The following is a 27004-nucleotide window of genomic DNA, read 5'->3' as shown; positions in this document are numbered from 1 at the left end:
CTTCCCAATGACTGATGTGGTAAAGAAGTGACTTATGAAACTAGACTTGCAATTTAGGCGTTTGTTTGAAAGCGTCTTGCTAAAAATGATCGCATATATAACAGTGATTTTCAGGCCAGTTCAAAACAGTCGGTGCCCCCAGAACTTTCTTTGAATTCAGAGGATTTAAAATTTCGAGTTCTCTAATGACAATCTTGGATTTATCTTTATCATGTGCACCTTCATTCAACAAGCCAATGGAATTTACATACGTAGGTAAAATTCTGAAATATTGTTGAAACAACACCAAAATAAGAGTACAGTGTAGTTGATTTGGAAATTTAAGATCCAAAGTGGTGTACAAAAACAACAAGGTTTCAGAAAGCGGAAATTGGAGTTTATGCTGTAAATAAGTGTTAAATGATGAATTCATAATAAGGAGGAAAACTCTATCTGGGATATATACAGAAATTCTGTGGATGTGTTTAATTCCGCATCAATAGAGGATTAAATTCTCTTCATATTCATTGTGTGGGATTCTTTTTTTCGTAATTTCAATCGTAATTCTCAAAGATGAAGGTCAGATATAGTAAATGTGAAATCTGAAAACATTGGTCAACGATCACAGATTATGAGTCAAAGTTCAAGGTCAACTTCAGTGAGATGATATGCCACGCTTTGCTGTGCCCTAGATCATTCCAATGAGGATTTATTGTCCTAAACTGACAGCCAACAGGACATTTAATTATATGAAGCAAACACATTTCATTTGTTGCAACTACGTGTTTAATGCATTTGAAAATAAACAAGGCACTGCACAAAGCGGATCATAACCCCTTCGCCGATGGACGAAAGGGCATCAATGAATCAAGTTTGACAAAATATCCATTGTTAACAGTTGAACTTTTATCGTTGACCATGCACATATTGCATTATTTTATCCAATTGCTCTGAAGTTTTGTTTTGATCTCTGACCTCATTAGTCAGTAAGTCGGTGCATCAACTAACCAAGTTTGAAGAATATCCATTAAACGGTTCAACTTGACCACCCATGTGTAGCCCCCACTTTGTCAAATTTCTCGAAGTTTGATCTTGACCTTTGAGCTCCATATTCAATAGACGTAGTCCTTGGTCCATGACTCATTCACCCACCAAGTTTGAAGAAGATTCGTAGAACGTTTCAACAGTTATACATGTAGTTAACCAACCCATTCGCGTTGCTATATACGCAATAGTGAAGTAAAGCGTGTTCCGAGATAAAATCACACACTCTTTCTGATCAACCACTCTCAGTTCCTGCGTATGGTAGCAACTTTGATACGCTTTTCACTGGTTATTTGACAATGAAACAATGCCGAGGCATTAAACGAGTCTTTCCATTTTTAGCCCACCATTCAAATCGCTTTTTGTCCGTGGTCCGTGGTCCGTCCTTCCGTCCGTCCGTACGTTAACAATTCTTGCTATCGCTATTTCTCACAAAGTACTGAAGGGATCCGTCTCAAATTTCATATGTAGGTTCCCCTAGGGACCTAGTTATGCATATAGTGTTTTGGGACTGATCTGTTGAGGGGTTTTGATAGTTAAAGTTTGTTATCGCTATATCTCAGAAAGTACTAAAGGGATCTGTCTCAAATTTCATATGTAGGTTTCCCTATGGACCTTGTTCTGCATATTGCGTTTTGGGACCGATTGGTCAACAAGATGGCCGCCAGGCAGCCATCTTGGATTTTGATAGTTAAAGTTTGTTATCGCTATATCTCAGAAAGTACTAAAGGGATCTGTCTTAAATTTCATATGTAGGTTTCCCTAGGGACCTTGTTCTGCATATTGCGTTTTGGGACCGATTGGTCAACAAGATGGCCGCCAGGCAGCCATCTTGGATTTTGATATTTAAAGTTTGTTATCGCTATATCTCACAAAGTACAGAAGGGATCTATCTAAAATTTCATATGTAGGTTCCCCTAGGGACCTAGTTCTGCATATTGCCTTTTAGGACTGATTCGTCAATAAGGTGGCCGCCAGGCAGCCATCTTGTACTTTGATATTTTAAGTTTGTTATCGCTATTTATCAGAAACTACTGCAGAGATCTGTCTCAAATTTTATTTGTAGGTTCCCCTAGGGTCCTAGTTGTGCATATAGCATTTTGGGACCAATTGGTCAACAAGATGGCCGCCAGGCCGCCATCTTTGATTTTGATAGTTGAAGTTTGTTACTGCTATTTCCCAGAAAGTACTGAAGCGATCTGTCTCAAATTTTATGTGTAGTATGTTTGAAAAGTAGAGAAAAGATCCATCTTTCCATTGTCAGACATAGATCATTCTTTGGTAGGCGCCAAGATCCCTCTGGGATCTCTTGTGAATGATTACAATAGTACAATTTACGTGATTCAAAAAAAGTTTTCCAGAAGTGTATGAAATTAAACCTCTCTGAGTGGGCCATTTTTATGGAAGAATAAGAATATAACCAGGATAATGTTTATGTATAGATATATTTGCTTTTTTAACAATCTTTAAACAACATATATATCCATTAGGCCATAAAAATCTTATGCGTGTTTAGGGTTACATAGGGAATAGAGTCGGTAGGTCGGGGCTTTTTGTGTTGTTTTTCTTTTTGAAATAATAAACAATGCCTCTGTAATTAAATTACACCTCCAGAAACCTCAAAATACTGGAAATAAGGGAAGTAGTAAATAACAATGCTTATAATACTTGTTCGTCGAGTAAGTTCAGACAAGGAGATCTGTAGTGTACAGCACATAGATACCCCTATTTTCCACTTAGAGGGATACCTAATTCCGTTGTTGTTGTGATACAGTGATAATATTATATGAAAGGGAGACCTATATTGAAAATCCCATGCACAACTCAAGACGTTTCGGGACATAAAAAGTGAGTAACTTCATTTCAAAATGAATAGACGATGGCAATCAAAAATGGATGTTTATTTCTATTTCTATTTATACATTTCCTACTAGAGCTCTATTATAAAATGAGTTTATAGTGTTATCATTAAAACACAAGTTTGGAAGTGAAAACTATTCCATGCTGTCATCTGCAATTAAATAGGGCCAACCTGTATAGCTGTATAATTAATTGCTTCACAGACTACGCCACTGTTGTATGATCCAAGGAGGGGGGGGGGGGGGGGGGCGGACCCGGCACACATCCCCCCCCCCTAAATAGGAGGAAGGAAAATAGAATTAGCGGGAAAAAGGGAAGAAAATGAGAAAAGAAAAAGCTGAGAAAGGAAAAAGAGGAAAAAAGGAAATAAGGGGGAAAAAAGAAGTTAGATCAAGAGTGAGAATTAGACAGAAAGCTCCATTTTCAACCTTTGCGGTTAAAAGTTATCATTTTAAAATCTAAATGTATATCCGACATTTTGGTACAGATGAACACATTTGTATCCAGGCGTAATGGGAATCGTTATATTTTTTTCGTATTTTTATCCCAATCGCTTAAAAGGTAAATCCCTTCGAGTATTTAATTATTCCTTGAAAACTGTAAACTCCATAACTCATGTTTCTATACGTAAATTAGAGACAAAGAAGCGATTCCAACCGTATGGACAAAAAAAATTGTCAAATTTTCGAGGCGATCTGCCCCTTTATCAAGACACACAAAACGAACACGATTACATAATGTAATGCGTATCCTACAGACTTACGTTTGATGGGATCCCGTGTCATCTGGAAAATCCTGTTGATATTACTTCTTTGACCCCATATATAAATTAGATAATTTATTGTCGTTGATATCGGCAGGAAATATTTCGATATCCTTAGAAATTATCAAATGTCATCGCCATATGGATACAATTTTCTACAGTAAAACAATTTCTGTTCAAAACATAATGTTTTTGAACTTCTCTATGATATATATTTATGATATCAGAGTGTAAAAGAAAAGGGGAAAATGCACATTCCTGTCAAGTGTGAAATACTCTAGCTCTTTATTGTTTACGTGATTCACTGACTGACTTTATGTCATGCCTTTCGTTCTCAGGTTGTTGATTTATTACATACTTTCAGCTTTTACAATGTAACTCCTGTATTAAATCCGACTATCAATGCTTTCAAAGCGCCCGTTACAAGTGAAATTAATTTATGTATTCAGCATCACTAGTTTTTTAGTACTTTTTTTTTAAAAGACAATCTTCAAGCAATAAAATAAATGAAGTCCTCAGAATGCATTCTTTATTAGAATTTATTCGAGAGCTTCTGGGGGCCTAGGCAGGTCTTAATGACGGCACTTTGTATAGATCTGCAGGATGGTGTTGGAAGGAAAATTATCGCTTTTTCCAACGGTAGTAACCGTTTTGTGATTGTTTGATTATTTTAACGTCCTATTAACAGCCAGGGTCATGTAAGGACGGTCTCTAATGTATGCAGTGTGTGTGAAGTGCAAGGTGTTTGTTTTGGGAGACTGCGGTATGTTCGTGTGGTGTCTTATTGTATAATGGAACCCAGAGCCTTCCTCACAGGGGTGAACGCTCAACTCAAAGACAAAAGTGAGGCGGTGCCAATGGAGGCATTAGGAAAGATAAAGTCAGTTAGGAAGAAGAGAAATGATAAGATCCTAAATTTAGTCGTCTTTTACGATCATGCAATAGGGGCAGCAAGTACAATTCTAACGCCCTACAGGGCAGCGTTTTATGTATTTTCATAGCCGCTAAAGGTAGGCGGGTTATAAATTTGGAGTCGAAGGGCTTGCCATCCTTCTCGTATATAGTACCATGTAGAGTACAATTTTTATCGTTCTTTGATCTAGACCTCAAAAACGTCTAAAAGTCCTAAGAAAATGTGTGCAAGGAAAGAGTGGAGAATCAAACCAAAGGGAGAACCAAATGCGACAGAAAATGTATGAAAGGAATGGAAATGTATATCAAAATATTTTCAAAAGACGACCTCAAGGCAATAAAATACATGCATGTTTTTGTAGAAGTTTTTGAGAGCTTCTAGGGGTCTGGGTGCACCCCATGGCCAGTTCCTTCATTTATTGATAACGTTATAAGAAAGGACAAACGATGTTAAAAGGTAATGTACATGGCAAAAGGCTCATGATTATTTTTTGATTTGTGGAAAGTGTTTCTATTAGAAAACAGGATGATAGTAATGATTCCTGGCAGCGTCTGGCCAAAGACTAGTCTTCTTTTCTTTATTTGTCTAATACACGAATTATGAAGATTAAATTATCTACAAAAACCTAAAATAGGCGGCCCCAGACCCCCGCCCTTCTCCTTCCTTCGTGCCTCTATAAATATTCAGATTTTAGGTATTGCAATTCTGTAAGTTTAAATGGTTTCAATTATTTTCTAGCAAAAGTGAACATGAAGTACTCAGAATGCAGGATTTATTAGCATTTATTCGAGAGCTTTTGGGGCATAGCAGCCCACACACACCCAGACCCCTGCCCCCCTTCTTCGCTTTAAATGTCCATGTATATATTAAGATTTTGGTATTGTGATGACGAAATTAAATTAAAACTTAAAATCCAAATATGACATTAGACATGAAAAAATATAAATATACATCCTTAAATGGTTTCAATGATATTCTGGAAAATGTGTTCATAAAATCCTCAGAATGCAGGATTTTGCACCATTTATTCGAGAGCTTCTGGGTGGCCTAGGCGGCCCCCAGACCCCTTGCCTGATTTGCTTGGTCCCACGCCCCCTCTAACCTCAAAACCTGAATCCACTCCTGAATATATCGTGATGACTAAGTAGACAAATCGCGTTTAATTGTTATCTAATATTGAAGTTTTAATTTTATAAATGTCATAAACACTAAATGGGGTAAATATTGAGCTATGAATACAATAGATAAAACTGTAAATATGTAAATTAAAGTATCTTTCTAATGATTGTACCAAAGGATAAAGTTGAGAAGGGTATTAATATTTGTTTTATGGACCGCTAAGCAGTCGTTTCATCTTTATTCTTTGATAGAACCATCAGAAAGATATTTCAATCCTTAAATATGCATTGTTACAAATTTTTAAAATCCTGACCAATATTGTATTCATCATAATCTGTATCCTGAAGGTCTGTAAATCAACAAAAGAAAATTAATTACAAAAACTTATTAACGTTCCCTTAATGACACACTTAAAAAAATACAAGTTTGAAATAAATAAATGATTAAATGTTTGATATCCAGTGTTTAAATATGCATACTGCCCTTTTTCAATCAGTAGGCGATCATGTGACTTTCCAGACCAAAAGAAATTGCGTCTTCAGTCGAAAGTAAGTCTTTCATGTTATCAAGGATTTCTCCAGAAGTGAACAAGTGAATGTTTTGTTGTGTGATGAAGCTAAACTGTCCCCCTGAACAATTTATATACATCATCATCGTGTACACAATATCTGTATTCGGTCATTTAGAGCATTTACAATACAGATATCGATTGCTTTGACTAATGTTTTAGGGGCCATCGGAGGGATTTTTGTTGGGAATGGTATTTAAACTTGTTTGCATAAAGTACAATGTACATGTACGTGTAGGGGGCGCATTAGCCCGAGATACTCTGGACCTGACACCAGACTTAGACATTATGACAGATAGATGTCTGGTTACCAGACATCTATCTGTCATAATGTCTATGTCTGGTGTCAGGGCCAGAGTATCTCGGGCTAGGGGCGCATTGGCCGAGTAGTTAAGATGTCTCGACATATTGCCACAAGCCCTTTACTTCTGGGTTGTGAGTTTTGATCCCATATGGGGCAGTTGCCCTGCAGGTACTGACTAACCTCTGGTTGGTGATTTTTCTCCGGGTACTCTGGCTTTCATCCACTAACAAACCTGGCACCTCCTTGCATGACCCTGGCTGTTAATAGGATGTTAAACTAATAAACCTAAACATGTTGCAATACCGTACATCATGTGTAAATTAATACAAGACTCATTATAATGATTTTTCTTCGACTGTGGTTTTGAATCCACTACCAGGCAACATGTTGTCTATACAAAGACTCTTATCATAATCATTTAAACAGAAGAATGAGAAAAATAAGAAACTTAACAAAAACAATAGGCCTTTTCACCAGTGGTGAAAATCATTAATAAGGATAAGAAAAATAAGAAACTTAACAAAACAAATATTTGTAGGACATTTCACCAATGATGAAAAGTCCAAATAAATAAAAGACACAACAAGAAATGTTACATATCATTTTTTATTTCATCAGTTTAAACTTTTTGAAGTGAATCTGTATCAAGTCCTTTTGATAAGGTCTAGTAGCTATACAGGTAGGGATGTTCTCAGGTTGTTCCATCCACAGTTTATGATCCACATTTTCAGACTTCAATTTTTCTGCCAAGGACACTAAACTTTCTTCATCTTTAGCCTGTTGAAATAAAAGAGAGTGTCAAAATGACTAAATGCTTAAAATTGAAAAAAAACAACCTGTTAATGAATTTGTGGTATAATATATATAAATGATAAGAATTTCAAAGTTTGAAAGTTGGACTAATATAAATTATCTACATATATCTTTCAAGTATGTTACACTGTGTAGGTCAAGCACATGTGTTTCATATTTACAATAGTATATGTACGTACATGTAAAGTCTATTGGAAACCAACTTCTGTTAGGGTCATTGTATAACTACTAATTACATAGCCATGTTATTAATTATGATACATGATAAGTTCTAATGAGTAAACATGTTTCCCTATGTAATACAGCATCTACATTGAGTCAACTGTTCCAGGTATTGGCTTTCATACCCAAATATTGACATATGTTATCCCGATGTACTGCTATATTAACTCGCCAATAATCTCTGTACAGAGTCGATTCCTAAGACTCCAATAAACGTATCGTACCATCCACTCAATCTGCGTTGGAGTTCTACATCTACACACACCACAACAACCTACGAAACTACATGAAGATATAAACATCATAAATTATTTTAAAGAAGAAAGTTGTTGGATTTAAAGTCAAACGAGATGACCTGGCCTGATGCCAAACGATGTCGGCGAGTTCCAGCTTTTGATATAGCACTGCGATCTGGCCCTACACAAGACATCTATCTGTCATAATGTCTAAGTCTGGTGTCGGGGCCAGAGTATCTCGGGCTACATGTAGGAGGTGCAAGACTTTTCCCGCGGGACTCAATTTCAAAGTCCAAGGGGTACCGCAATGTATTGGAATCTATATGCTCACAGGCGTTATGGTTAATAAAGGCGCAGCGAAGTGTGAAGCATTCTAAGGTCACACATACATGAAAATATAAGAAAAACACATTCTTCAAAATTCAATCCTACACACTGACAGCTTCAGTTTGCGGCCGCCATCTTTTTAGTTTTTACCCATCAGCGTGAATGCGATGCTTTGAAGTCGGCTCAATATATAATCAAGCGGTTCAAATGCGCTTTTATGACCCGACGAATGTAATCTTCATCCGGCAGAAGCTTAGTGCTATTGCTCTTTATTTGCAAGCGTTAAAGTGATAGACCACCTTCCAATATAATCATCTGACCCAAAACGGAATATCTGTTATTGAAAATTATTAAAAATTTCTTCTTTCTCTTATGTGAGCCTAACTCGATTTGCCCTTTTCTTCTTCCAGAATAGAATTTCCGTTCACTCGATTGTAGCTCTTCTACTTCTGGAAGCTCTTCTCTCTGTAGGCTGGAAGTCTTCCGAGAAGACTTCTCTTCTTAGAAGAGCGCAAATCGAGCTCAGGATTTCCTTCTCAAATGGGGGTTTTGGGGACAAGGACAGAGTGTGAATTTATGAATAAGAAATAAACAGAAAATTCGGTTCCGTTATTTCCATAAATTGAACTTTTATACATTGTATAATTAATGGTTACTGAAACATCTGGCTGCGCCCTTTAAGGCCTTGCCTTCAGTCATATTAGAGCTTTGCTCTATGGGGCCGATGGCTGCGCAGAAAGCTGCGCACTTAAAAATGTTGGGAATTTTTTTTTTATGTTGTTTTGGTACTTTTGAATGTTTTGGCAATTGCAAGCTCAATCAATTCAGTGTGTTTTACAAAAAAAAGGTGGTCTACAGTATATAATAGCTGCAATATTGTAGCTCAAAAGACTTTAGGACAGATAATGATGTCGTCTTTGGAGCTACAATTGGTGCCAATTGGTGCCTATTACTGCTAATGGAGCAAAGTAATAGTTATGCAAACCATTATTAAAACGTTTGCATGCATTTTATCTTATTTGTTTTATATCGTTTATCTACTAGACAATAAAATTAAACCGTATAAAATATCAAATTCTCAGCTAGACATTATTTTTTTACATATACGTATGAAGGCCTTTCTGCAGAGAATTTTTACCGGAAGTCTTCAAATTATGAATTTGACGTCTTGTGAGCGGTACGGTAGACATTAAGAATGGTAGTTATGTTTGTTTAGGATAGCAACATTATGTAAATGCATGTATATGCGTAAATTAATCGGAAACCTACAACAAAGTATAGAAAATTGTGCCCGAGTGATTTTCGGAGGCGCTGCTCCACTACGACACATAGGGACCAATTCGTACTCGGCCGAAAGGTATAGTAGGCCGGGTACGTATATTCGTTCTACAGTATATAAGTACTAGCTGCAATATTGTAGCTCAAAAGACTTTAGGACAGATAATGATGTCGTCTTTGGAGCTACAATTGGTGCCTATTACTGCTAATGGAGCAAAGTAATAGTTATGCAAACCATTATTAAAACGTTTGCATGCATTTTATCTTATTTGTTTTATATCGTTTATCTACTAGACAATAAAATTAAACCGTATAAAATATCAAATTCTCAGCTAGACATTATTTTTTTACATATACGTATGAAGGCCTTTCTGCAGAGAATTTTTACCGGAAGTCTTCAAATTATGAATTTGACGTCTTGTGAGCGGTACGGTAGATATTAAGAATGGTAGTTATGTTTGTTTAGGATAGCAACATTATGTAAATGCTTGTAAATGCGTAAATTAATCGGAAACCTACAACAAAGTATAGAAAATTGTGCCCGAGTGATTTTCGGAGGCGCTGCTCCACTACGACACATAGGGACCAATTCGTACTCGGCCGAAAGGTATAGTAGGCCGGGTACGTATATTCGTTCTATATAAGTACATGTTTCTGCGTATACACATGACTGAACTAAATCTTGGTGACTAGAGAGCGCTTGTGGCTATCGAAGTAAATGTACTGAGATTAAAGCTGTGTATTGTCGGTATAAATCTACCTCTAAAACAACTTTATGCATCCGGTCAACATCTGCTAAATATTGTTGTGTTGTTGGTTCTTCTCGAAACTGGTGGATCACAGCGGTACATGCATGACAAGCTTGCGCTATAAGGGCACCTGTCGGCCATTTTAGTGTCTCTGCTAAGTCCTTCCTGAGCACAATATATTGCACAATAGGTGACGCCATTCTCATTACGACAAGTGATGATCACTGACAAATTGATGTTTCTGTTTATTTTCCTACTCCATGGGGGCTACCATGTTTTCATTCTGCACTGAAGAACAAGCACCGCGGTGATTGAACGAAATAACCCTCAATCGACCAATCACGTCGCATCACAGAAGAGGATGACGTATTTAGGAAGTTCACATGTAAAATAACACAGCAGTAACCAATATCGGCAGGGAGTATCATTAGCAGGTAGATATGTTATCTTACAACCCTTTTAGCATATGAATGTTCTATTTGTGAATTCTAACAGCTAGATTCTATAGACTGGGGTCACTTGGGGCTAATGATACACTGCATTGGAGGTGCATATGGAAAATAACGCTGACAGGCCTTGAGGGTCACAAGATAAACATCATGACATAAACATGCACACATGGTTTCAACTGGTGATCGAGGCAAGGTCCGAAATAGGGTCCGAAACATACCATTTTAGTGGCCTATTTTATTTTTACACGACTATCCGAGAATGACAACATCTCGGAACAATCATGATATCATAAGTCTGTTATAAAACAAAAAGTGATTTTATTGGTTTTGTGTACACATTGAGTCTGACAACAATCAATATTTACATTTAACACTAAGCTAGACTAGACTAGTAGTAGTGTCTATCTATTATGATCGTATGTCACATGTTTTTGATATCACTCATCAGATATAATACACTAGGCTACACCAGTACACGGAAACACGCATCATCATTCAAAATACACTGGTAATTTACGTGTACAACAGGTAAAATGATTAAATGTGTAGAATATATACATGTCTATATGCAACCATGCAGTTTTTAGATATTGAAAAGACTTACATGTATGTATATAGATTTAATCTTGTTGCATGATCATTTTATTCCATGCATAAGATAATCAAATTTCTAATATTATGTTGATTACTTTTATGCATTATAACATGTACATATTTGGAATAATAAAACAGCTTAGTACATACATTGTACATGTATTAATATATATATCAGATTATAAGCAAGATGGCAAGCAGATGTCATTGCATTAGTAATGAAAAAAACATAATCAGGGAGGGGGGGTTGAACACTATAGCTAGGTTGCATTTATGAAATATATAAAAGTAAAACCCAGACTATTTAACATCTGTTGGACAAAATATTTTGCATTTTATTTACACTTTTGAAGGAGAAATATGTATATTATTAAGTGATATTGGATTAGTATGAGAAAAATATGATTGAAAAAATGAATTTAGAAAATATTTTTTTTTATTTAAGGAAAAGTATAAAGAGAATGTTTATTTTCAAATAATATATGGATTTGGATAATATGTTAGAAAAAAAGACATCTAACATTGAATGTTGAAGCATGTAAAAAATAGAACTTTAAAAATTAACATATTTATTTTTGTCACAAACTTAAAATAAAATTTTAAAAAATGTATCAAAATATATACTTATACTCCTGTGTAACACTATCAGGTTTTAATCCACTGCACAGTCAAAGGTTTACCATTACATTAGTATCAGCACTATAACAGCTTGAGGTGCTGTTAGACTTTATTCTGATTGTGATAATTATATGTTTATAAAGTTAAAATTGAAAAATCACCAGTTTCATGCATTTAAATGCATGTTTCCATTGTACAATATGCATAATTAATTATACCAGAGCATGTGATCAAGTTTATACTGTAAAGTATGTAAGGATCAGAAGTGTAGATCTTTCAATGGTTCAATGAACATCTATGATTATGCAATGTATGCAAATATAAATTATGTGTACCTTCTAATGCCATTTGTGAGAATCAATTGCAGCATGTATACTGTTATCATATACACTACTGTGTCTCCTTGTGTGTGTTCATTACTTATGATCAACACTGATACCAATCTAATGTAATAACTATATCAAAAGATCCATAGGCTTTTAAACAGGCAGTCTAATTTACACACTTTCATTTGTTGTAGGAAATTCACTTAAAGCCACATTGACAATGACTTTACCATGACGATTGTCTGTGCTTCCATTTCGTGTGTGGCTGTTGTCCTGGGAGAATGAGTCGGACTTGTGTCCTTCAGTGTGGTTTTTTCCTGTCCATTCTCACTAAACATGCATTCATCATCTTTCTCCTATCATCTCTTCTTATATCAGGTAAGTTTGTACATAGAAATTAAACCCAGAAATCACAAGAGGAGGGGCGGGGAAGGATGTATACAGAAAGACCAGTCAAAATTGAGAGGAATAAAGATCTTTACTCACAAAAATTTATTCTGAGGCTAGAAGTAAAAATAAAAAAATTACTGGTAATTATAATCATTGGTTGACTTTAGTGTAAACACAGAAAATCTCATAAAACTGTATTATTTCATAATCAGTTTTTGTTCGGTGTTAATATAATGAAAAGAACCTAATCAACATGCTATTACTGTGTTCAACCCAGTAAACACCCAGTCTGACCCAGGACACATTTAAAATTGAAATAATGAAGGGTGGATTAATAGTACCAAATATATAGGGACAATATCAGTTTATAAAAAATATTGTACACTACCAGTAAGCAATTATAATCAATTGGGAGGAAGGGGGGGGGGGGGGTTAATATACACTGCCTCCAAAAGTTCTGTTACATATGCTAAAATGTGCTGGCAGTTTATCTATGAGAAAAACTTTTGCTAAAAGAATTAAAAGTTAGAGAAGATGAATAAGTTGATGAGTATATATATTGATACTGTGACAACACTTGGTTTCTATATTTCTGTAGTTTATGTATATTTGTAAACTGCATGTGTAACAGAACTTTTGGAGGGCAGTGTATATTCCTGATAGATGCAACATACATGTATCTCAAATGCTGTGCATGCACCTATCAGTGATTTTGATTCAAAACTGTACAAAGAGTTGCATTTTGGGTTAGAGTTTGTTATATGATATAAAGGCTTTTTATCATGATACTGGCCATGGATCTACCAGGTGAGGGATACAGGCCCTCTGGGCCTCTTGTTTCAGATGTAAGATTAAAACAAAAATCCTGATTTTTTTTAAATATGTTGATTTACTGAAGGTAATAAATGACAGGAAATTAAGTTTCTGATCAAGGTACATGAACATGTATACACATGTATGTAAATGTCAAATGTCCCCCAGCTATATGTGTACAACATGTACATTGGTCAATGGGCCATAAGTTTTCCTGGTTTGAAAGCGAAGGGGAACGTTTGATGTAAAGATAAAATGCTAGAATATAATGTTGGAGCCAGTTGAATCTTTTAATATAGTTAAATCATTAGTAATTGTAAAAATCATATTAGGCAACATTATGCAGTAAATTATGAAATTTCAAAGGTGAATGTGTTCATTTCTGTTTCATACCAAGTATTTTTGTTTTTGTTACTTTACTTTTGTAGTTAACGTTGTAAGGATCAAAATATCTTTGTACAGATTGTAAATTGTTTAAAAGTCACAGTTTGCTTGGTAATTTTGAATATCTGGTTTATGTTATAAAAATGTAGGTCACCGCAAATGGGTCGGAAGATATGTATTCATGAATGAAAGAATCTGTACATTTAAGTCAGCATAATTTTTTTTTTAAATGCGGTCAGATATGCTGACTAGTGTATATGTCCTGTATATAATACAAAGTTGTAGTATAGATCTGGATCTCTATTACAATTACCGGTATATTAACGTGTAGACACCGGCAGGCTGTGTGCACTTTAATTGTTTGGCCTGAAGCAATCAAATTCAATTAACAAGAAGTTAATTTGTCCATACTAGACTTTGACATACGGTTATCATGTCAGCCCTAAGGATATACATTTAATTCATTTTAATGTCTATAAAACTCTCATTTATCTAAACTAATTTTTTGAGGGATACATCAGTAAAACCACATTGCTTTATTGTTTTATGCCTGCATGTAAGTCACTTTGAAGGACTTATGTTTGAGGGACGTACAGGGGCCACAGTAGCAGAGTGGTTAATATGTAGCGACATATATTACCATAAGCCCTCCACCTCTGGGTCGGGAGTTCAAATCTTACATGGGGCAGTATATGCCAGACCACTGGTTGGAGATTTTTCTCCGAGTTCTCTGGCTTTCCTCCACCAACAAACCTGGCATGTCCTTGCATGACCATGGTTGTTAATAGGACGTTAATCAATCAATCAATCAATCAGTTAATTAATCAATCAATCAATACTCTTAATTGATTATGATCACTAACATGCAGGGGGGAGGGGGGGAGGATTGTACTCAAATAATGAAGGTATATATAAATATAGTCAGTGCCTTTGATATAGATATGTATAAGTTTTGCCTAAAAATTATTCCTGTCTTTTCTAGTCAAACGATCTTTTAATTTGTGTCTTAAAATAAAAATCCTGTAAACATGAAAACAGTTATAGAACTATGTGATTATATATTGATATAGATACTGCATGGTTTAACACCTTAGCGTGATAAAGCATCAGGTAGTCATCGATTTCTGTGTGTATAACAATGATATATCCTGGTACTGTATACTGACATCTGTTACTGTATCCGTCTGGTATGTGTATACTCTTGAGCATGTTCAATGCAGCTATTATGATAAATATTATCAATGTATAAGCCTTAAGTTTATTCTTCACGCATCAAGCATTTGAAAGAACTTTTTTTTTCATCAAAATTTGCTTATATATATCATTTTCATTTGAAAAATAATAATACCGGGTAATAAAACACCCAGAAAATATCATAAGATTATGTATTTCAGTATTCAGATCAGAACTATAATGTCATTCAGATTCACTGGAGAACTGGTGGCAACTAGCTATAGCTGAATCACTATACTTTCTACTGTACATTATGTAAACCAGCTTTCTTTCCTGACTATCAAATTTCAGGACTTCCATTTCAAAACAAGTTCATATTTCGAGTGGTTACCATGACAACTGAAACTGCAAAATAAGATAACTATCTTTACAATTTAATTAGGGTTTTACTAAATATATGAAATCCAACGATTTACCATACTAAATAACAATTTTGAAAATTTGACGGATTTGGGGGCCAAAAAGGGCCCAAACCATATATAGTCCTTAAAAATTTAAACTATGACTGTTTGGTTAAGTTATTCACAACAGTAATTGCTATCAATCTGTATATATATATACAAATGTGTATGTAACTCATGAAATGAAATGTAAACATTAACATAAATGTACACTGAAATTATTTCTTTAAATTTTTTAATCTATGAGACTGATGGACGAGCAGCCAATAAAACTGCACTTAATCAGCAAAAGGTCAAATAAATGTACCTGAACGAGTTAATGGCAGATGTTAAAGTAAATCTGTTTTTATACTGCAATTGACCACTATCTGCCACCTAATTGTTTTAGATTGAGATCTACTGACCAAATTGCTGACCACTGTATGACCAGTGTATTGTGACTATATATATAGCTAGGTCAGACATATACATGTTGTGCTGTTTTACTAAGGCTTATTGACATACAATAATAAAATGCATGTCTATGCACCACTTTACGGCCCTTGGGGCCCCTTATTGCCTTCAATTAAAATAGTTCTGGAAAACCCAGCAATAGCATAAAGTAGCCTCTATATAAGAGGTTATAACAATGCCTTATCTAAGCAGACTATTTAACAATCAATTAGCCTGCTCTCTCCCGGCAGAGAAGGCAGATTAGCCAGATAGAACATGACCTGATCAATAATGGTTAGGACCTGTCCAGATCAATCATTACAACCATTCTATTGTTTAACCGGCTATTTCTCTGACCGGCTCGTCTAGAAAGCACTTTGCTGATGTTTGTTTCCATGGTAATACATATCGCTTTCCAGATAAAATTAAATTGTCTTGTACAGTACAAGTATATATATATATATCATGAATGCCAATCGTAAAACAAAGATGTTAAACTGAAGATATATACTAATCTTATATACAGAATCTGATGTATTTGGAATGGATCAGATTAAAGATATATACACTATAGATATATACAGTCTAGACTGTATATATATAGACCCTGTCCTGAGTAATATAAGCGACAGAGAAAGAATGGACTTTATGTATGGATGTAACAGGATGCAGGATTTACAATAAGTTCAATACCTGCCTCTGCCAGGGATTGAACTTTGGACCTCTGGATTAATAGTCTGACACTCAACCGATGGAGCTTAACAGAAGTTCTCTCTAGTCGAACTGAGCGAACTGAGCGGTACATTGCCCAGGGTTACATAGACAAGTGGTATTTAATACACAGGTCAAATTGTACTTGTGTTGACCATTTTGGAGTCCATGAAAGTGGTTCTATTATAGGCAGGAGGTCTTTATAGAGAGGTTGTCTCAGAGACAGGTTTATGTATGTCACCATCCTCTTTATTAACAATGACCAACTAGTTATATATGATTTCAGACATTTTTCCAACTGGTAATATATCAGGGGTTTCAATATCAGGCGGTACCTGTTACTTTTTGCCACTTAAACCTTGCTGTGGTACGGTACCGCCTGATTTGGGCTAAATTAAATTAAATAGTATCCAGATAGTATAAAAAGTACCCCTTAAAATTGCAATTGTACTGCCTTTCCTGAAAGATAATGAAATCCCTGATTATGATTTCGATTGTTCACCACCCTATTGGTTGCAAGTTTGAAACCCATATCATACCGCTGCGGCAGTACTAGTTGTTAGGTTATTATTTGTAGATCAATAGATTTTTTCCAGAAACTCTGGCTTTCCTTCTCCTCCTTAGTTTTAAGATTTTGTTTGTCTCCAGTGAATTACCTTGGCTGTTAATAGGACAACAACATTATTCATGTTTTACAATGTATAGCTACTGTTTGTAGAGTTTGAAAACACAAATGGTTTGTTTGTTTGTTTGTTTCTGTATTGATCATGATGTACCTCTTACTTATATCCAATTACTTATATATTTTAGCTCTTCTTTTGATCATCATGACCTTTATATTGTTACTTTACAGGAACACAAACAACCCAGCTATGTAATAATGATTTGACACCCGATCAGCTAAAAGCCGCCCTCCATTACAAGTCGGTGCCCCGTCAACTGTACAATGCCGGAAACTTTACGCGGGACTCGGCGGCCACAGATATTGTTACCTGTATCTTAAGTTGTTGTGATCAGCTGACATGTGATACAGTCTTATACCACAATAATACATGTTATCATATCAAGTGCAATGTATCATGGGAAGGGTCATGTGACCCCACTACAAGCTCAGATGAAAAATTCAATAGCACCGTTTACGTTGAGGTTCGGTCTGTAGGTAAGTACAAGTAAAGATTCTATGAATATATATCAATAGGGTATGTAGGGCTATTTCATTGACATGGGGAAAACTCTAAATTATAGTAAAATCCCCTAAACACATCCATCCCCCCATTTTAGCTGTTTTTGAAATTTCACAATTTGGTTGTACAGGGATTTCCTGGATGCAGGTTTTCTGCGTCTCTGACGCACAAAAATGCCTAGGGACTCCTAAAATAAAATGACGGGAGTCCTTGGGACTCAATGTGGAAGGAATTTAAAATGAAAATTACAGGTTAATTAGATAAAGTAGAATCAATAATTGTCTATTTTTCAAAAGCATATACAGTTATTACAGTACAAGATATATTTTCTGATATAGCATAGAAAGTTTTACAATAAATTTTAACAAACGTCTCCAATGTTTTTATAAGGGTACTCCCAAACTTCTAAACTTCAAACCTAGGAGTTCCTGGGAATACCAAAGTTAAAACCGGAAGGGAAATCCCTGGTTGTATATACTTGATACATAAATCCTCAATGTTCCGCGGATACAAGTTTAGCGACCACAGCAATGTACACAGCAATGTCCTGCGGAAATTGCAATATTCTGAAAATACATCCCCTCCAAAAAAAAACTGGCTATATAGGGTTTGCTTGATATCAGTTCAGTATCATGATTAGAAAATACTATTATCAGAATCTCCAATTAAATTGTAATCAAGCTTTTTATGCCACTTTAGTGAAATGCAGAATAGTACAGAACATATTATTTATAAGTGTCACCCATATCTGTCCAGTTTTATCTTGCTCTATCTAAATTTCAGACATTTTGAATTTTCTTGTTTAAATATAGTGCTGGGTTTTTCAGAATATGTTACTCAGTCCCCACCAACATCGGGCAGCGGACGGAAGTCATGTGACCTTCAATCACACGCTGGCTGTCCAGAACATGAAGAATGCAAGTTAAACAGTCAGATGCAGGCGGAATGTCAGTGTATTAGTGGATATACGCGGGATCAAAACGCAATATGTACAGGTACATAGACAATATTATTCAGAAAAGAAAGAAAATCTTGTTTAGAAATGAAAAAAAAAAAAAATCTATTGTTTTGAGGCCCATGTCATTAAAAATGTTGGGTTAATGAAAATATCTCGTGAAACAACAAATAAGATATTTGCTTTTTAACAATACTTTCATTTGAAGCAAAGAAAATTTTTAAAAATTAATGAATGATAAAGTACTTTTGAGTTAAGAATGAATTGAAATTTCCATTGTTATTTTATATATTTTATATAGTTTCAGATGATAAGCCTACACTAGTATCGTGTGTGGTTGGTCTGTCAGAATCGTGTGGTGAGAATGAACGTTGTTACGCCCCGGATCAGTTGAGTACCAGTGCTGGTCAGTGTGTGTGTCTAGAGGGCTTCCATAGAGATAACTCACAGCAGTGTGTCAGTGATAAAGGTAAAGTCAGTTGTCTTTATAGGACATAATTATCTCCCTTTGATAAGTCACATAATTGTCTTTCCTGAATTAAATATGTATCCATTGTGTGTTCATCATTTGACTTGATTCATAAGTTGTAACTTTGTAAATATTATAGTAATCTTCGCTTTTTAAATTGTTTACAAGACATGTTGTCTCCCTTACAAGACATATTGCCTCCCCTTACAAGACATATTGTCTCCCCTGTAATAATACCATTCCATCTTTATTGTAAACCATGGTTATCTCCCCTATATCTGGATACTGATTTCTCCCATACTTCACAGGGATATCCTGTGGTTGCTAGGGAAAAGATATCTCTATCTTACACAGGGGGGTGTAAGACAGCTCACAAGCGCTAGACAATAACGTGACGTCATCAATACATGCGGTGTAACTGCGGCGCGCATTGTAGATGACGTCATCAATTTTGACGCATAACAACGTTCCTGCAATCATGGCGCGATGAAAAAGCTGGAAACCAAGTGGAATTTCATCACTTTTTCAACTGAGTATGGGAGAAAAAGAATCCAACATGGGTCTGTGAAGTGGACAGGGATATCTCGTGAAAGATTTTGGCCGTCAACCCTCGGCAAGCCTCGGGTTGACCGGCCAAAATCTTTCACTTGGGTTGAGATATCCCTGTCCACTTCACAGACCCATGTAATATTCTATTAATCTGTTAGTTTAATCCTGTCAGTTATCTTCCATCCTCTACCTTTATGTCTTAGCCATTAGATTGGAGGGTGAGGGGAGTGGTGTATAAAATGCTACATATGCCTGTCATTTTCTGTTGTGTTCCATTTGTACGATTTGAAATAGTTTCACAATCCAAATTAGACCTGGTTTTAGATATTTTATTGATATACTGTTTCTTAAAAAGCACTGTAAGTATTAAAAAATGTCTATTAATATCTCTTGTTAAGAAAATTGAAAAAAAAAGTCCTGTTAATCTAAGAAATGGCATATCAATTAACCAAATATTATTGTTACAGAAGCGCCTTCACTGTGTGATGTTGATAAGAAGGACCAGTGTGGTATCAATGAACGCTGTCAAGTACCGGAGGGGCTGCCGACCCACTTAGGGACGTGTGTGTGTGTGACAGGATACCATCGTAACAAAGATAGTCAGTGTGTCATCGATCCTGGTACGTTGTTTGCACATGTTCACTGGGATATAAAGTGTTAGTTCTATACAACTTTGATCTGTTTTGAATATACAAGAAAAATGAAAAAAACATTATAAGGTTAAAACGATTATGAAAAAAAAAGACTTGTACAAGTCTGATAATTTGTTTTGTTGTTATCAGGACAACCTGCAATGACCCCTTCAACCCCTGAATCTACCACAATTGGGCTTCCCTTATTGAAGATGAAAACCTGTACCTACGGCATCCCCGGAACTTGTCCTGATCACATGATCTGTTTTATCCCCGAGGCCTCAAAGAAACGTACTGGTCTGTGCATCTGTGACACTGGCTACGAGATGGACCAGGAGGCTCAATGTCACCCAAAAGGTAGGACAGGTATTTTAAGGGAGGCAACTCAAGTTGGCCAACTATTGTCTGAACAAATAATGTTTTCTTTTCGTTTATTACAAGTGATTGTAAAGATGGCCATTCTTAAAAACTGAGGCACAGAATGACACAACATTCACTCTCAATTTACTCCATGTTTGTGGATCCATTGTAAACCTTAGAGATATACATTTAATTAAAAGTTTTTAGTTATAATAAATTGTACTTAATCATAGGGTATAAATTTTGGTCAGGACAAACTTAGTGCTTCAAACTGAAAGTGTCTATAGTTAAACAAGTTTGAGGGAAAGGAATCATGCTGTCAGACATCTCTAATTTTCCCAACTGATAGATACTTACATTGTTATTGATCAAGGGAAGATTAGAAAAGCAAATCTAGGTTAATCATAATTATATCTGTACGGTAATTAATGTTTGAAGTAAATATGCTTGTGTAATGTATATGTAGACAGGTGAAACATACCAGTACGTCATGTATGTGCTCTGTGAGTGGGTATTCGTAAGTCGTCGCGCAGTATATTTCAATCCAATAAAGTGTAGACTGGAAGACCCACGTTGTTGTTAATTACACACCCCGTCTACATATATATATCTATCACATAACTAGCCCGTCTAGCCATGTCATACGGCCATGTCATAAATATCATAAGACACATGTGTAATAACACACTATTATGACGTCACAGGTAGTTTTGATGTCATAATCTATACAACGTCACATGATTGTATCAGTAGACTGAAACGTCACATCCACGCCGTATTTCTACTGTTTTATAAAGAGACGAAATCTAAAGTTTTTCTTATAATTCTAAGTAATAAAAGTTATGTGATAAATAGAATCTTACACTGGTGCCTAAAGGCTCGTGGCATATCAAATTATTGAACTCGTTTGAAAAATTTCATATCACATGCAATATCCTCTGTATCTGATACTGTAAAACATAACATAGGCAATAATCACATTCAGAGCTGTACTTATGAACACAATGCTTTGTAAATGACCTGTATTGTCAACAATAATATTTGACATTTCTTGGTTGAATGGTTTAGTGATAAAATAAGAAAATGATATTATTGTGTCTATTTGTCTGAAATACAGTAAACTGTTTTAAATATATTCAATCCTAATTATAATCTGTTTTCAGTTTAATGATACATGTGAGAGTGTATATATATATATATATATAGGCATTATTAATCTCCTAGTATGTTAAATTATTAGATGTTTAATTTGAATGCATTTGTAACCAAAATGGCTTTTGAAGTAATCGTGCGTTAAGTTGCAGAGATAGATAATGTTTACACATCAATGAATCCATTGAAGTGTGGTGATTTAAAATTTAATTGACACTTTTATTTGCCTTGGTGATTTAAATATTGATAAAAATTTTGTTTGCTAGATTATTTTAAATACAATAACTTACTTATTTACATGTAAGTTTCATATATAAAGGCAGTAGTATACCATATATAACTCACACACTGGGTGATTAAAAGAAAATGAGGAAAGTGTACTACAGGGACTGCTGTTTTGTTAAATGATCAAAAAGTAAACTTTGGAAAAAAATCAAGTATAAATGTGTTTTCAGATATTACATTGCAGAAACTTTGCTCTGTGTTTTGCTAAATGGGATTTTTTATCAAAACTTTAATTGTAAGGAATGAGTTTTCTTTTTGTAATATGTTTCATTGTTTTTTACACAGGTGAAAGTGATTCAGCGGCAGCTACTGAGCCGACCATAGAAAAACATGTAAGTACCTAGTAGATGTTCAGATTAAATATTACTGTAAAGCTGGTCATTTTTGTGAGGATGATATTTTCGTGATTTTGCAGGACATGGTTTTATCCCAAAAATTTCATCAGCGAACCATTGAGACATGGTTGAATCATATATAACCTAAATGCTGGACAGCGAACAGTTTAAATTGCTTCTATTTAGTTCTCATATTATAGCTAGAATAACAGAAAAAAATCGACCTGCATAAGCAATCTAATTAAAATTAGACTTGTAATTCCATTCCAATACGATAATCTATATAGCTACGTTACACTCTAATACAAGATCTAACAGAGCCCCATTGGGGTCACCTCAGCATGACCTCTGGCTTAGAATCGGAACATCTCGGGAAGTACTCTTAGCCGTTTACTCTTCCGAATGAATCAACCACACCGAAGATATGGGTCATGTAAGATCTTGTATTGGAGTGTAACGTAGAGTATCGTAGTGCAGCGGAATTACAAGTCTAATTTTAATTAGATTGCCTGCTTAAGTATCCAGTTATATCAATAAGGTATTACACAAGGGAACAGATTCTTAAGTTTATAAACCATTGATGAGAAGATAGTATTTTTAGCCCACCATCATCGGATGGTGGGCTATTCAAATCGCCTTTCGCCCATGGTCCGTCGTCCATCCTTAAACAATGCTTGTTACCACTATTTCTTAGAAAGTACTAAAGGGATCTGTCTCAAATTTCTTATGTAGGTTCCCCTAAAGCCCTAGGAGTGTCATATAGATTTTGAGACTGATCGAAAAAACAATATGGCCCCCATCCATCTTGGATTTTGGCTGTTGTTGTTTGTTACCGCTATTTTGCAGAAAATACTGAAGGGATCTGTCTCAAAATTCATATGTAGTTCCCCTAGGGCCTTTGGAGTGTCATAGTGATTTTGAAACTGATCGGAAAAACAATATGACTGCAATTAATTGAAGACATAGATTAATATTTGGTGGGTGCCTAGATCTCTCTGGGATATCTTGTTAGTAATGAAGGCTAACATGGAAAGTTTCTCTCATATCACATCATATGAAGGAGTCTATTTCTCTTATATAATATCACATAATTTTAGAGTGAACTAGATTATTTGGTGAAAATATTATGTTTTCTACTTCCTGGTTCGGTTATTGAAGACATAATTTCTTATATTTTCACTGCAGTTACACTATGTAACCTTACCAAGCGCAGTTGGCATTCACATAGTCTATGAACTTCAAGCGTTTATTATGACGTCATTATAATTGAGACGTCACAACTGTCGTGCCAGTGATCACGAAAAATGTTCATATGGCTGTTCCATCCTTGACGATAAGGAACGATTTATTCATTATAAATGCAAAATTCCTTGGGATTTCATCATAAAATTATCACCAAATGTAAATATAAGCAGTGTACGTCTTTCACTTGTCTAATTACCCTTACCTATGTTTTCTTTTTGTTCTACAGATGGGAGGAAAGGTGGTTCCAAAGAAACAGAAAATAGCATCAACCACGCCTATAGTACCTGGAAGTAAGACATATATGTGTAGGAGGCTATCACAGCAGATATTCTATCTACCAAATTATTTTAGTATCAACTTTATTGTGTATAATCTGTCATTGTTTCATGGTTGTTGTTGAATAATGATCGACTTTGTTGTGAATAAACTTTTATTGTTTCATACATATATGGTTGCTGATGAATAATGAATATAAAAACAACACATTTGGTCACTGTTATATGTTACTGAAAATGTCTGTCTGGAAAAACATCCATGAATATTTCTTCCCATGAAATACTTTGAAATCTTCAACCATGAAAGAGAGTACACTAGAACATTTGATGTTTTACAGTGGTTGTCTGATTGTTGTCTTTTTACTGTGTTCTATTTCAAAATATAGTTGTACTGTTTGTGAGCTGGCTGTTTGAATCTGTGAATTGTTGTTGAACAGTATTTGATAAAGTTACTATTTGCTTCTCTCAGTCACGATTTTTTTACTTACATACATGTTACTGATATGACCTTGATCTTATGATTGATATGACCTTGACCCCTATGTTACAGTACAAGAATTGACGGTTTCTGTGGAAGACAACAAAGTTATCCAGCTGCCAAGGGATCGTGTCACTCTGAATGCATTTGTGTTGGAAAGCAAAGCGAAAGGTAGGTTAATTATCAACCTACAACTTTATCATTTACTTCACCTTCGATACTCAAGGGGTTACTTTCACTGTTGTTATATCCATCCCTTGACTATGTCATAGCAAAAATGTAGGTGTCTCAAGAGAAAAACAGACTGACCAATCACAGGCCTGCAGATAAGCAGGAAGTTTGGTCCTTTGACGTACATTAAAAAATCAAATATCATTAGCCTCTATGGCTTTAAAGGTCTATGTGTAATCTGAGAATCTGCTGGCCTTTAATTGGTTATTTCATTTAACTGAAATGCCATTATTAGTCCCCTGCCAGTGTAACCGATGTTTGTTCCCGTCTGTCTGTCTGTTGGTCCCTCCTTCCATCAGTCCGACTGTCCCTTCACACAATGGTAGCATATAGGAAAATACAGATTGGGATTGAATTATGGTTCAAAAGGTCAACTACAAACTTATAAGGTTACTGTTATTAAAAATAGATTGTTAAAAAAATTATAGTTTCCAGATGATAACTTCAGAACATATCAACAGATTCTGATCAAACATCACACAATGGTAGCATATGAGAGAATACAACTGGGATTTAATTTGGGGTCAAAAGGTCAACAACAAAGGTCACTGTTACTGAAAATAGATTGTTACACAAATTTTAGTTTCCGGATGATAACTTGAGAATGCATCAACAGAAATTGTTCAATCTTCAGACATTGGTAACATAGGAGATAACATAACTTTGGATTTAATTTTGGGGCAAAAGGTCAACTACAAAGTTTACTTACTAAAAATAGATTGTTTCACAAGTTTTAGTTTTCAGAAGATAACTTGAAAACACATCAACAAAATTTGTTCAAACTTCATACAATGATAGCATAAATAGGCAATAATAATCTGACATTGATTAGTAAATGTAATTGATGGCACGGGATGTGTGCTGCTTGCAACACTTACTGTAAGCTTTTTTTTTTTTTTTCCCTATCAGATGAAACGTTTGGCTATGAATGGACACTAATTGCCTCCCCTGCTGGTGCAGAGACGGGTACAATGGTTGGAAAAAACACAGATACTCTTACTCTAACAAAGGTTTGTACTGGCACCTAACCAGATACTCTTACTCTAACAAAGGTTTGTACTCCACCAACCAGATACTGGTTTTACTGACACCTAACCAGATACTCTTACTCTAACAAAGGTTTGTACTCACCACCCAACCAGATACTCTTACTCTAACAAAGGTTTGTACTGCACCTAACCAGATACTCTTACTCTAACAAAGGTTTGTACTCGCCACCTAACCAGATACTCTTACTCTAACAAAGGTTTGTACTCGCCACCTAACCAGATACTCTTACTCTAACAAAGGTTTGTACTCGCCACCTAACCAGATACTCTTACTCTAACAAAGGTTTGTACTCGCCACCTAACCAGATACTCTTACTCTAACAAAGGTTTGTACTGCCACCTAACCAGATACTCTTACTCTAACAAAGGTTTGTACTGCCACCTAACCAGATACTCTTACTCTAACAAAGGTTTGTACTGCCAACAAAGGTTTGTACTGCCACCTAACCAGATACTCTTACTCTAACAAAGGTTTGTACTCGCCACCTAACCAGATACTCTTACTCTAACAAAGGTTTGTACTCGCCACCTAACCAGATACTCTTACTCTAAACAAAGGTTTGTACTCGCCACCTAACCAGATACTCTTACTCTAACAAAGGTTTGTACTCGCCACCTAACCAGTATACTCACGCACTACTAACTCTTACAAAAGGTTTGTACTGCCACCTAACCAGATACTCTTACTCTAACAAAGGTTTGTACTCGCCACCTAACCAGATACTCTTACTCTAACAAAGGTTTGTACTCGCCACCTAACCAGATACTCTTACTCTAACAAAGGTTTGTACTCGCCACCTAACCAGATACTCTTACTCTAACAAAGGTTTGTACTGGCCACCTAACCAGATACTCTTACTCTAACAAAGGTTTGTACTCGCCACCTAACCAGATACTCTTACTCTAACAAAGGTTTGTACTGCCACCTAACCAGATACTCTTACTCTAACAAAGGTTTGTACTGACCACCTAACCAGATACTCTTACTCTAACAAAGGTTTGACTGACACTCTAACCTACCAGATACTCTTACTCTAACAAAGGTTTGTACTCGACACCTAACCAGATACTCTTACTCTAACAAAGGTTTGTACTGCACCTAACCAGATACTCTTACTCTAACAAAGGTTTGTACTGGCACCTAACCAGATACTCTTACTCTAACAAAGGTTTGTACTGGCCACCTAACCAGATACTCTTACTCTAACAAAGGTTTGTACTCACCACCTAACCAGATACTCTTACTCTAACAAAGGTTTGTACTCCACCTAACCAG

At 35.5% G+C, this 27004-nt stretch overlaps 2 protein-coding genes across 3 annotated transcripts in view; one reads left to right on the top strand and one right to left on the bottom strand.

Annotated features, from left to right (window-relative positions):
• Positions 1-7138: 7138 nt before the first annotated feature.
• LOC138308418 (putative peptidyl-tRNA hydrolase PTRHD1) lies at positions 7139-10482 on the bottom strand. The gene is made up of 2 exons (XM_069249397.1): positions 10187-10482; positions 7139-7327 (listed from the first exon to the last, which is right to left on the bottom strand). Exons 1-2 carry the CDS (start codon positions 10379-10381, stop codon positions 7157-7159), a joined length of 366 nt encoding a protein of 121 aa, XP_069105498.1. The 5' UTR covers positions 10382-10482; the 3' UTR covers positions 7139-7156.
• LOC138308415 (dyslexia-associated protein KIAA0319-like protein) overlaps positions 10475-27004 on the top strand; it is a 36523-nt gene continuing 19993 nt past the window's right edge. For both annotated transcript variants that reach the window (XM_069249395.1, XM_069249394.1), the window contains exons 1-11: positions 10475-10609; positions 12360-12543; positions 17383-17688; positions 18541-18708; positions 18970-19137; positions 20154-20306; positions 20469-20675; positions 22401-22447; positions 23922-23985; positions 24521-24619; positions 25589-25689. In XM_069249395.1, the coding sequence (XP_069105496.1) occupies positions 12447-12543; positions 17383-17688; positions 18541-18708; positions 18970-19137; positions 20154-20306; positions 20469-20675; positions 22401-22447; positions 23922-23985; positions 24521-24619; positions 25589-25689 (1410 nt within the window). In that variant the 5' untranslated portion in view covers positions 10475-10609; positions 12360-12446. The remainder of the gene's footprint in view (positions 10610-12359; positions 12544-17382; positions 17689-18540; positions 18709-18969; positions 19138-20153; positions 20307-20468; positions 20676-22400; positions 22448-23921; positions 23986-24520; positions 24620-25588; positions 25690-27004) is intronic.

This window comes from Argopecten irradians, chromosome 15 (assembly GCF_041381155.1).
Source record: "Argopecten irradians isolate NY chromosome 15, Ai_NY, whole genome shotgun sequence".
In the NCBI taxonomy this organism is placed as follows: domain Eukaryota; kingdom Metazoa; phylum Mollusca; class Bivalvia; order Pectinida; family Pectinidae; genus Argopecten; species Argopecten irradians.
The sequence above is the reverse complement of the archived record's forward strand: the minus strand, read 5'-3'. Positions and strand labels throughout refer to the sequence as shown.